This window comes from Palaemon carinicauda, chromosome 17 (assembly GCF_036898095.1).
Source record: "Palaemon carinicauda isolate YSFRI2023 chromosome 17, ASM3689809v2, whole genome shotgun sequence".
Lineage (NCBI taxonomy): Eukaryota > Metazoa > Arthropoda > Malacostraca > Decapoda > Palaemonidae > Palaemon > Palaemon carinicauda.
This window is the reverse complement of record NC_090741.1, coordinates 112,379,410-112,392,738: the sequence shown is the minus strand read 5'-3', so window position 1 is coordinate 112,392,738 and position 13,329 is coordinate 112,379,410. Positions and strand designations below refer to the sequence as shown.

At 37.2% G+C, this 13,329-nt stretch overlaps 1 protein-coding gene across 1 annotated transcript; it reads right to left on the bottom strand.

The window, feature by feature from the left end:
- Window positions 1–835: 835 nt before the first annotated feature.
- On the bottom strand, window positions 836–4,872 carry LOC137656164 (uncharacterized). Its single transcript, XM_068390339.1, has 5 exons — window positions 3,757–4,872; window positions 3,214–3,356; window positions 2,187–2,346; window positions 1,630–1,839; window positions 836–1,077 (listed from the first exon to the last, which is right to left on the bottom strand). Exons 1-5 carry the CDS (start codon window positions 4,770–4,772, stop codon window positions 1,062–1,064), a joined length of 1,545 nt encoding a protein of 514 aa, XP_068246440.1. The 5' UTR covers window positions 4,773–4,872; the 3' UTR covers window positions 836–1,061.
- Window positions 4,873–13,329: the final 8,457 nt, after the last annotated feature.

Genomic DNA, 13,329 nt, shown 5'->3' with positions numbered 1-13,329 from the left:
AACAAATGAAAATATTCCAAAATGTCTAATTGTATCATATTTTTGGAAATTTATATTCAATATGAATAAAAGAAATAAATATTAACGTTACTCTTCTCATTCAATTTATTAAAAAAAAATAACTTAAAATATTACTCCTGCTATTCCTTTCATTACGAGCAGTAACAACAAATCTTAGATTTTCATTAAATTGATTAAAAGAAGTAACTCCTTATCATACTCATTTCATACAATACATCAAAAACAGTAACTCAAAACTCTTACCCTGAAAATCCTACCTCATCTTATTATTCTCTTCTCCAATGTCAGCTGCAGTTCAGCCTTCCTTCATTTTCTAATAAGAATATCATTTCATGGGTCCGACGGGCGCTGGCCTAACATATAAGCCTCTCTTCGGTCGAACAAATGACGAAGAACTGTAACCCTGTGCATTAGTCAGTCAGTTAGTCAGTCTTCTGCTCTTTCAGTTCATCTGATCTGCAATAGGAAACAGCATCAATATATGAGGCCATTACAAAGTTCAAGCGTTTTACAAAAGATCAAATCTCTGCAATAGAAAGCTTAATGTGATAATCCTTTACTTTGATTCTTAATTGCAAAACTAAATTGATTAACTATAACAATATCATTCCTTATCAGAAAAAACTGGTTCTTTTTAACATGAAAAAGATATACTTTCTGATACTTTTACTTTAATGTCAAAACTAATCAAATACAGAATAAGAGATTTCACAAAGAACCCACCTGTCTGAAAAGGTTTAAGATCCCTTTTTCTCATTTCTTTTTTGTTGCATGATATGAGTCAGAGAGAGAGAGAGAGAGAGAGAGAGAGATAGAGAGAGAGAGAGAGAGAGAGAGAGAGAGAGAGATTAACATGAGTCCCAAATTGGTATTGTAACACCATTTTAACCATTTAGGGGTATATTGTGATAATGAATTAGAATTTGGTGAAATGAATTTAGAGTGAGATAAAAACCATCAGTAGTTGAAGAAATGTCTCTGATGAACTTTTTCTTCTTCTTCTTCTTCTTCTTCTTCTTCTTCTTCCCCAGCTTTTCTTATCAAAAGTAATTGTTCCTGAAGAGCAAAGAAGACAACGTTATTAAGAAAAAGACTTTGGATAAATTCAGTGAATAAACGTAAAAGCTAATAATATTTTAACATAGGCGAGGATTATTCAATTATTCTATTCATTATGGAAAGAAGTAATAATGATAATAAAGGAAATGCAGAAGAAGAATATGATGAGAGTTAAAGACAGTGAGGAGATAATTGAAGGGAATATGAAATACTGAGGTGCAAACACACTTAGTTAGATAATTTGACCAAATGTTAATGAACAGAATAATCAGATATATATATATATATATATATATATATGTATATATATATATATATGTATATATATATATATATATATATATAAGCAAAAGCCAAATCTTAAAGAAATATAATTTTGAAACTAGTCCTATAGTGAATACAGTTTATTTTTCCTGACTCATCACACGCTGAAAGGTTTGGAACGTTGATGGAGAGAGAGAGAGAGAGAGAGAGAGAGAGAGAGAGAGAGAGAGAGAGAGAGATCGTACAACACCTATGAAGAAGTATAAAAAGAAGAAGCAAACTCACCAAAAAACATCATCTCTACATCCGGTGGATTCCTTTGCCTTAAGATCCATCTCTCTGCGTAAGGCTTCGTCATCTGGTCGTTCATCTCCTGGGAGCACGATGCTTGCTCTCACCCTAACTCCCTTCAAGGAGGCGAGGAGCCTGAGGATGTCCTCAGGGCTCCTCGTCCTCCTCGGGGAACACGGAAGAAACCGGATTGTAAAGAACGACCTGTTGAGCAGAAGGAAAGGAATAAATGAAAAGAAATTAAAAAAAAAAGAAGAAAGAAATGATGTCACCCACATTTATCCATTATTTTATTCTTGTATTGTTATTTTTTTTTTTGGTTCAGATGGACAAGTTCATTCACACACATACACACATATATAAATACAGTATATATATATATATATATATAGATATATATATATATATATATATATACCATAATAGTACTCTCTCTCTCTCTCTCTCTCTCTCTCTCTCTCTTTATATATATATATATATATATATACCATAATAGTACTCTCTCTCTCTCTCTCTCTCTCTCTCTCTCTTAAGGAATGATGTCTCCTCACCTCCTTGCATCCTGTGGTTGCAATGTCCGAAGGATGTCCCCAACCTTCTCGATGCCTTCTTCCTTGACGTCGCTGACTACGACAAAGGCAATTGGATCCTTCTCCAAGAAAGGGATGGGGCGACTGACGCTGCTGACGTCGTTGACACTGAAGCGAATAACTGAAAGAGAAAGGAGAAGAAGAAGAAGAAGAACGTTGAGAAAAATGATAATCAAACTGAACATTTTCTGTTTCTTTCTTAAGATTCAAAAGGAAAAGGTCAAATGGGAATAATAATAACTGCAACAACGAATTTAGAGGCAAAAGAACTAAACACAGCAGAGTTATGTCTGCCAGTCTGTCTGTGAGGTAACTGAGGTTGCATTAATGTGTGTGCGTGTGCGTGTGGGTGTGGGAGTCAATGTGTTTGTGTGTGTGCATGCGAGCATTCCAGCGGCTCGCATAAGGTATGTCACAAGTCTCCTCATAAAATCCTCACATTATGCACAATCTAAATCACCTCAGTCAATAACAACTCGACTTCAATTTTTTTCACATTCCTTTTGCCGATTGGTTTTCCTGTTCGGATAACTCCGCTCACATCCTTCTAGAGAACCAATCAGGCAGGAAGGAGGCGGAGTCAGGAGGAGACGCGTTTGACTGACTGAGACTGGTGCCAATATTAGTTTCCTATTCATTACAATCATAATATATCATTATTAATGAAATCAACACCATGAAAATGAGACATTTCCTTTTAATATATGGAAAGAAAGAAATTAAAAGTTAACCTCGAAAGCTTTTAAATCAACTTAAAATCAGATGAAAACAATATTTTTCTTTTTGTGGAAATAAAACCTGATTGAGACCTCTAAATATAATGTTCTACATCTATACAGTAATAATGATGATAATAATGATGTTAACAATAATATTGATAATGATATTAACAGGCTGAATGACAGGATAAGGATGAGGGGAAGGAGGCGAGGTATTGTAATGTCCCTCGGAGGAAATGAACAGAGAAAATCATATTACTAATACTTACTTAAATAACTAATCTGTTTTGTCTTTTCCAAAGATTGACAAAAGGCGTCGAGGCTGGGATGGTCCTGAAGCCTGACATGGAGTAATCCAATATGTGGAGGGATTTGGAACGTTGGGTCCCAGATGCCTTCGTATTCCTTACAACTGTTCCAAAGAGAAGAAAAGAAAACAAAGAAATAGTTATTGGATTTGATTGGAAATTTTATTATCAAGTTGATGAAGATGTGATTATGATGATGATGATGATGAAGATGATGATGCTGGCAACAAAAACGAAAAGTAAAAACGAATAATTTCGTAAAATATGGAAAATAATATAAGAAAAAAAATGAGAAATGAAAAGTGGGACATTTTTATGTTTAGCCGACTTATTATGAGACAAATTGTGACAATGATGATAATGATGATACTGACAATATAAAATATATTGTTAACAAGACTCAAGTTGATTGTTACGGGAAATATTATGAATTTTTCTCTCTCTCTCTCTCTCTCTCTCTCTCTCTCTCTCTCTCTCTCTCTAATAATAATAATAATAACTTACTCTTTGGTGAGTAGATTCTTGATTGACTCTCTCTCTTCTACGGTCGGCTCTGACTCTCCTTTGAAATGGTTATTTAGATTTATTCTTGATGGGTTGATGAGATGCTTGCAAAGTTGTCTTTGCAGTTGAACTAACCCATCAGTGTCATTAAGGTTTATTGTGATTTTAATTTTCTCTGTGTTTGGGAGAGGGGGATCCGTGGCTCTAAGGAGGGCAATGTACGCATCAATTGTATGATCTTCAATTATGGTTACCCCATCAAACAACTCGAACCTCTGAGCTATCCATCTTGAAGAAGAATGATCACATTTGATATTCTTCAAGACTTTTAGCACTGAGTCTTTGCCGTTCACTCCCGACCTTACTAGGAGTTCCAGTGCCTCAATCTTGGCATCTTCTGACACCATCTCGTCTCCGTCACCCATATGGAATAGGCTGATCATCTGAATCAGCATATTTTGATATTTGTGAAGGTTTTCAGGGAGACTCCCTCCATGATGACTTCCAAATGTCTTTGTAAGTGTGGCTGTGTTTACAGAGTGGTCCCAGCATTGGTTTGTCACTTTCCTACGGAAAGACAGAGCTGCCATGAATTCCATTATCCCTTTATGCGGGAAACTGTGATGAAAGGAGCCTTGAGAAGTGGTCACTTTTTTCAGGAAGGCGCCTGTTAGCTCTTCGGCTGGCAATCCCAAATGATAACAAAACTTGGATAAATAATTGATGGTGGATTTTGGAATATTGATTTCATCATTTTGTAATGTTCTGAATGATTCACAACATAGTTTTTCAATAAACTGCTCAACTCTTATGTTTAAGATACTTGGTGGTAAGTGAGCTGTGACCCGGTGTTTCGCCAAACGCTCCATTAACTTAGAGAGAGACAAAAGGTAAAATTGCCAGTAGAGTTCAGCTTCAGTGGTGATGTTGCTTATAACCTCTGGTTTCATCATCCACAGAATTGTTACAAGAGTGAGATTTAAGGGTAGTCCCCACAACTCATGCATAATGTGCATTGTTTTCCTCAGATACTGTAACAGTTCATCTAATGATTGCAGAGGAGAATTGGCTGACCCCAATACTGCATAATACTTGCATACAAACTCTTCTCTCTTCTCCTTTGGAATTCCCTCAAGACTAATTGTAGACACAGTTGTGTAATCAGATTTCACCTGATTGTTGAATCTCTTCTCAAATTCAGGTCTGGTTGTCACAATAACATTAATTTTGCGGGATTTCTTCAGTGTCACAACATCTAGGAATAATTTTGATGATTTATCATTCAACTCATCATACCCATCTATGATAAGAAGACACTTGTAAGCCAAACACACATCAATAATTTCATTATCTTGAAATTTCTGGTGAACGTCTCCAAAAGACGCCACTAACAAGTCTTTAAAAGATTCAGTGGATTCCCTGCATTCTACATACAAAAGTATGTCAAAGTCATTAAGGCCTTTGATGTCGTCCTTCTTACTGAGCCAGTCAGAATTGATCTTCTTGACCAGTGTGGTTTTCCCCATACCTGCCATTCCCTTGATCAGTAAGAGTCGACTAGGATCATAATGAGGTACGTGATTCAGTATCTCCTCTATAGGAACACTACAGGGGCCACTTTCCCCTTCTAGCTTCATTTCTGTGTAGATCTTTTCTACTGGTATGTTGGGGTTAGAAGAGGTTCCTGTTATCAGGTTGAGAGGATTAATGCTTTTAATTTTTTCAAGACTCTTCTTCAAATAAGGGAAACCTCCTTCTTCCAATAACATCATCTTTTTGGTGAAGTCAATTTCCCTTTGATATTCATCAAAAACCTCGGCCCCTATACCTCCTTTTCCTATCTCTTCGATCTTCTGTCGGGTATTATCAAAAACTCTGTCGATTTCTCTTCCGATTTCTTCTTTATCCTCAGTGTTTACTACATCCCGGAGAACGACAAGTTTCAAGCCCTCTTGAATTTTCATTGTAAGTTCATATACTGTATCTATCATATCAGAACATTCTCTTTTTTTATCTTTGGATTGTGGGCTGTTTCATTTCTTTTATTCTTCAAATGTGTTAATGACAATTCTGGGTCGGACCCATTTTGTTTGTGCCACTTTTCGTTATTTTTTCCAGCTAAACATTTAGAAAACTGAAGAAGCACATGAAACAGAGTTATGTCCCATGTATCGTGTGATGAAGGATTCATGAACTTATCCCGTTGATTATTATTAAGACTCTTCTCGACTTCAATGATGTTAACCCCTTGGCTTACGAGGTAGTCTTTGAAGGCCATTGCTGGGTTATAACCCGGATTAACCCAGCAAAGGATCTTGGAATAAAGAGGCTGAATGGCTTCCCTGAACATCTTCCATATTCTTACGTTTGACTCGTCAAACTCATCAATTTGGATCGAAGGAGGAAAGGTGTCTCTGTACAAAAGAGAAAATGCAATTGACAACAACAAAAACATGTCAAAGCCATTAAAATATAGAGAAATATAAGAAAATATTGATATGGATGTTTTTTGGCTTTATACACACAGATACACACACACAAACAATTATATATATACATATAGATATATATATATATATATATATATATACATATATATATATATATATATATATAGACATACAGTGAACCCTCGTTTATCGCGGTAGATAGGTTCCAAACACGGCCGCGATAGCTGAAAATCCGCAAAGTAGGGACACCATATTTACGTATTTATTTATTTTGTATATTCAGCCTTTTAAAACCTCCCCTTTATGTAGTACTGTTAACAAACTACCCTTTAATGTACAGAACACTTAATGCATGTACTACAGTACCCTAAACTAAAACAGGCACAAATATTAAAATGTTAGAATATTAAAGTGGTATAAAAAATAAAGATTGTTACTGTACTCACCACGAAAGAAGTTGAAGAAAAACTTGAATGATGATGGCTATGAATTTGCTGCACAGTAGAAATGATGATGATGAAGAAAATGATGTCTTCTACTGTGCAGCCATTGATAGTATTTTACGTCTCTTCAGATGGAGGTGTCTTTTCCTGGGACACCTCTTCAACTTCTTCCTGGGACACTTCTTCAATTTCTTCCTAAGGTATAGTAGCAGGAGGAACTGGCTCTTTTTTGCGAGGCTGGAAGAACATTATGATCGGAAGTTGCTGCCGCCGCTTCTTTTTTTCGCTCGAAGAGCATCCTGTAGGGAGTCATGTCTTCATCGAATTTGTGTCAGAATTGCATAGAACGAACCATATCCTCGTCCCACTCTTGCGACAATTCTCTCAACTCCTTCGCAAGGTTGCAGAGCTTGGCAAGCCGTTCTAATGTTAAGCCCGTTTCTTCGACAATTTCTTGGGGCTCTTCCTGGGTTTCACTGTCTTCTTCACTGGCCGATTTAGTCAGGTCTTCGAGGTCTGCATCAGTTAGCGGCTGGGAATGGCAGTCCAACAACTCGTCGACGTCTTCAGTCGTCATGTCGCCAAACCCGTCACCTCCAATTATTGCAGCCAACTGCACAGATTTCCGTATTGCAGAGCGTTGAATCTCAGCAGGTGTAAATCTCTTGTCATCGTAAGCAATCTGGGGCTACAACTTCTTCCAGCTTGCATTAACAGTAGCAGATTTCATTTCTTTCAGTGCCTTCTTGATGTTCTTCAGGCACGTGGCTATTGTGTACTTCCGCCAGTACGCCTTCAAATTGAATGGTTCATCCTCATCATCTTGGGCAGCATCCACACACGCAACGAGGTCCGCCAAGGTATTCTTCATGTAGAGGGCCTTGAACGCCCTGATAACCCCCTGGTTCATCGGTTGAATTAATGACGTTGTGTTGGGTGGCAGGAACTTAACCTGAATGCCCTCATGCGACAAATCAGTTGCGTGTCCACCGGCGTTATCCATAAGGAGAAGGATCTTAAATGGCAAGCCCTTCTCTAAGAGATATTTACTGACTTGCGGGATATAACACTAGTGGAACCAGTTGGAGGTCAGCATCTTCGTAATCTATGCTTTTGGATTATGCATCCAGTACACGGGAAGGAAATTCTTATTTTTATTTTTCAAAGCGCGAGGGTTTTTTTATTTTTAAATAAGCCCCGGCTTTAGAAAAAATCCAGCAGCATTGCCACACATCACGATGGTAACACGATCTTTGAATGCTTCAAAGCCAGAGGCTTTGGCTTCTTTTTTTAACAGGAAAGTTCGCGACGGCATTCTCTTCCAAAAAAGCCGGTCTCATCCATATTAAACACTTGTTCGGGCTTGTATCCACCTTCAGTGATAATGTTCTTAAATGTCTCATGCGCGTAAGTTTCTGCAGCGGTAGTGTCAGCGGAAGCAACCTCGCCATGCAGGGAAGCGTTTCTGAAACTTCGCGAAACCATCCTTTGCTGGCATTAAAACGTTTCTGAGGCTGGGAATCAGTGGATGTCCCTGCTTGAGGTTCATCTAGTATATCATCTTCGTCTTCTTCAGCATGGTCGCCATCGTCGTCTTGAGGTTCTTTGCCGCAAAATTCTCATACAAACCCCAAGCCTTGGTACGGATGGTGTTCGTATCCAAGGCTATGTTCTTCTTCTGGAAGTCGGCAATCCAGATTGCCTAAGCACCTTCCATACGGATGATTGTTTCATTACGAGCGGTAACCACTCGCTTCGCTGATCTGCTAAAGGTGATGGCAGCTGTCTTTCTACTGTTCGCATCGTCCTTCTTAATGTAGCGAACGGTGGATTCGTTCACTCCAAAATGGCGGGCTGCGGCCGCGTAACTTCTGCCTTCTTTCAACATATCGAGAAGTGTCACCTTCTCAGCAATCGTCATCATTTTTCGGTGGCGTTTAGGCTCACTACCAGCCTTAGTAGAAGCAGAACGCTTGGGAGCCATTGAACGCTTGGGAGCCATTGAACGCTTGGGAGCCATGGTAGGGGTTAAACAGAAAGTTCAACAAAAAGTTCAACTTCAAACAGTCACGCACAGCACAGTTTAAAGTTACACAGTAACGTAGCAGCATCTACCCGGCGAAAGAGCGGCAAACAAAGTGGCCGCGAGAAGATGCTACTGGTCAGAGAAAAGCCAAGCTGCTGCGGATCGGAGAAGCGGTCAAAACACCAATCACAGGCTAGATTACAAAACTTGGGATCTAATTCGTCATCTATCAGCACTGGAACCAATCACAGTCCGTCTTACATACTACGTAGTAGTTACAAATTCGAATATAAGGTACTATATATGCTTTACGTGTGCTATTTTACGCTTGTTTTGTTGTAGGATATATACGTTTATTCGAGATGTAATTTTTGCAACTAAGAATATTATTGGATGCAGTACTACGTATACATACAAAAGATTCATGAAAAAGATGCGATATATTACTTTTATAATATATACATACGTAATGAAAAAAGTCCGCAAAGTCGTGAATCCGCGATGGTCGAACCACGAAGTAGCGGGGGCTCACTGTATATATATATATATATATATATGCAGAAGAACCACAGGGAAAATGAAAATACGGAATATACACTTAAGTCCTGACTAGTTTCGTGATACTTCCTCAGAAGACTGATTTATTGAGAGAGGTTTCTTACAATTTATAGGGAAAGCAAAAGTACGAACATACATATAGAGATTTAGAGAACAATGACACTCCCTTACCCGCTACCTGGGCTTGACTCAGGTGTTGAGTAGGAGGAGTCCGCAAGCTCGTTAGACACCTGCTAAAAAGGGTCATTTCTAGTGGCGGGTATATTCTTGTTTTCTTCTTATTTTACTTTCAGTACAGTTATTTATATGTCAATGCGGTAGCCTTATCTATATAAATACATAAGCAAAACATACACAAACATACAAATATATATACATATATATATATACACACACACATATATATATATATATATATATACATATATACATACATATACATACATACAGATACAAATACATATACATATACATAAATACATACAAATACACATACATATACATACACATACATATATACATATATATACACATACATATATACATATATACATATATACACATACATACATATGCATATATACTTATATGTATACAACATTAATATCATAAACATATAATCATGTATATATCAATACTTATATCTAGCATAACACTATATAGTGCCAATATACTTATGCATACTATATAAAATAATTGTTTCCTTTAATGAATGGTAGCTTAGGTCTAAATATTAATTTCACACCGACGTTAATTATTCACAATACATTCAATTCTACATTAAGTGGTTTAATGTTTTTTTATATAGCTTACAAATCTCTTTACATATAAAGGCGTCGAGTTTATACATTCCATGACCAATATTCAAGTTGTTTTCAAAGGTTTCTTTTATGAAACTGGACTCTATGATGTTTCTTTCTACTAAGTGATTTGAATGAACCAATTTCTTTGCACCTGACCAATTAATAGGGTGACTTTTATCTCTAACGTGGGCAAAGAGTGCATTATTATCTTGAGCATACCTGACACTTTTCTTATGTTGTTCAATTCTCTTTTCTAGGGCTTTACCAGTTTGACCAATATAGTATTTTTCACAAGCATTGCATGGAATACGATATACACATATCCCTTGGTAATGTCAGGAGAATTCTTTGTTAAGGCTGTTTTTATTGTATTTTTACTCTTAAATGCTACATTTACATTGAAGTATATATTGATGTATATATGTATATGTATATATATGTATATATGTATGTGTATGTATATGTATGTGTATGTGTATGTATTTATGTATATATATATATATATATATATATATATATATATATATATATATATATATATATTTCAAATAAGCCATATATATTAATACATTAAAGTCTGGATTCTCTTAACGACCTTGGGATCAGAGCCCAAGGCGGAACCTCCCAAAGAATATGATATCGGACCGGCGGGGATTTGAACCCTCGCCAGGATATCTGTATGCCAGTGACCATACCATTCCGCCACGAAGAAAGATAAAAGTCAATGACAATTCTTCTATACATATAGCCTACCTGTCAAATTCAGGTTTTCTGTACTTAGAATTGAAATCAACCCATCTTCACCATCGTAGCTAATTGGTAGGTTTGGGACTTGGCATTCGATTAATGATAAATTTTTTGCACATTTAAATGTGTTTCTTTCATATTTCAAATAAGCCATATATATTAATACATTAAAGTCTGGATTCTCTTAACGACCTTCGGATCAGAGCCCAAGGCGGAACCTCCCAAAGACTATGATATCGGACCGGCGGGGATTTGAACCCTCGCCAGGATATCTGTATGCCAGTGACCATACCATTCCGCCACGAAGAAAGATAAAAGTCAATGACAATTCTTCTATACATATAGCCTACCTGTCAAATTCAGGTTTTCTGTACTTAGAATTGAAATCAACCCATCTTCACCATCGTTGCTAATTGGTAGGTTTGGGACTTGGCATTCGATTAATGATAAATTTTTTGCACATTTAAACGTGTTTCTTTCATATTTCAAATAAGCCATATATATTAATACATTAAAGTCTGGATTCTCTTAACGACCTTGGGGTCAGAGCCCAAGGCAGAACCTCCCAAAGACTATGATATCGGACCGGCGGGGATTTGAACCCTCGCCAGGATATCTGTATGCCAGTGACCATACCATTCCGCCACGAAGAAAGATAAAAGTCAATGACAATTCTTCTATACATATAGCCTACCTGTCAAATTCAGGTTTTCTGTACTTAGAATTGAAATCAACCCATCTTCACCATCGTAGCTAATTGGTAGGTTTGGGACTTGGCATTCGATTATTGATAAATTTTTTGCACATTTAAATGTGTTTCTTTCATATTTCAAATAAGCCATATATATTAATACATTAAAGTCTGGATTCTCTTAACGACCTTGGGGTCAGAGCCCAAGGCGGAACCTCCCAAAGACTATGATATCGGACCGGCGGGGATTTGAACCCTCGCCAGGATATCTGTATGCCAGTGACCATACCATTCCGCCACGAAGAAAGATAAAAGTCAATGACAATTCTTCTATACATATAGCCTACCTGTCAAATTCAGGTTTTCAGTACTTAGAATTGAAATCAACCCATCTTCACCATCGTAGCTAATTGGTATGTTTGGGACTTGGCATTCGATTAATGATAAATTTTTTGCACATTTAAACGTGTTTCTTTCATATTTCAAATAAGCCATATATATTAATACATTAAAGTCTGGATTCTCTTAACGACCTTGGGATCAGAGCCCAAGGAGGAACCTCCCAAAGACTATGATATCGGACCGGCGGGGATTTGAACCCTCGCCAGGATATCTGTATGCCAGTGACCATACCATATCCCGGTCCGATATCATAGTCTTTGGGAGGTTCCGCCTTGGGCTCTGATCCCAAGGTCGTTAAGAGAATCCAGACTTTAATGTATTAATATATATGGCTTATTTGAAATATGAAAGAAACACGTTTAAATGTGCAAAAAATTTATCATTAATCGAATGCCAAGTCCCAAACCTACCAATTAGCTACGATGGTGAAGATGGGTTGATTTCAATTCTAAGTACAGAAAACCTGAATTTGACAGGTAGGCTATATGTATAGAAGAATTGTCATTGACTTTTATCTTTCTTCGTGGCGGAATGGTATGGTCACTGGCATACATATATCCTGGCGAGGGTTCAAATCCCCGCCGGTCCGATATCATAGTCTTTGGGAGGTTCCGCCTTGGGCTCTGATCCCAAGGTCGTTAAGAGAATCCAGACTTTAATGTATTAATATATATGGCTTATTTGAAATATGAAAGAAACACGTTTAAATGTGCAAAAAAAAAAATTATCATTAATCGAATGCCAAGTCCTAAACCTACCAATTAGCTACGATGGTGAAGATGGGTTGATTTAAATTCTAAGTACAGAAAACCTGAATTTGACAGGTAGGCTATATGTATAGAAGAATTGTCATTGACTTTTATCTTTCTTCGTGGCGGAATGGTATGGTCACTGGCATACATATATCCTGGCGAGGGTTCAAATCCCCGCCGGTCCGATATCATAGTCTTTGGGAGGTTCCGCCTTGGGCTCTGATCCCAAGGTCGTTAAGAGAATCCAGACTTTAATGTATTAATATATATGGCTTATTTGAAATATGAAAGAAACACGTTTAAATGTGCAAAAAATTTATCATTAATCGAATGCCAAGTCCCAAACCTACCAATTAGCTACGATGGTGAAGATGGGTTGATTTCAATTCTAAGTACAGAAAACCTGAATTTGACAGGTAGGCTATATGTATAGAAGAATTGTCATTGACTTTTATCTTTCTTCGTGGCGGAATGGTATGGTCACTGGCATACAGATATCCTGGCGAGGGTTCAAATCCCCGCCGGTCCGATATCATAGTCTTTGGGAGGTTCCGCCTTGGGCTCTGATCCCAAGGTCGTTAAGAGAATCCAGACTTTAATGTATTAATATATATGGCTTATTTGAAATATGAAAGAAACACGTTTAAATGTGCAAAAAATTTATCATTAATCGAATGCCAAGTCCCAAACCTACCAATTAG

What these genes read in the sequence shown, in the direction of transcription:
- LOC137656164 (XM_068390339.1), bottom strand. Translation starts at nt 4,772, where the DNA reads ATGCACATTATGCATGAGTTGTGGGGACTACCCTTAAATCTCACTCTT. An exon ending in AAAACAGATTAGTTATTTAA is followed by an intron (nt 2,347 to 3,213) that starts GTAAGTATTAGT and finishes TTTCTCTTTCAG; the next exon opens with TTATTCGCTTCAGTGTCAAC. An exon ending in CAACCACAGGATGCAAGGAG is followed by an intron (nt 1,840 to 2,186) that starts GTGAGGAGACAT and finishes TCTGCTCAACAG; the next exon opens with GTCGTTCTTTACAATCCGGT.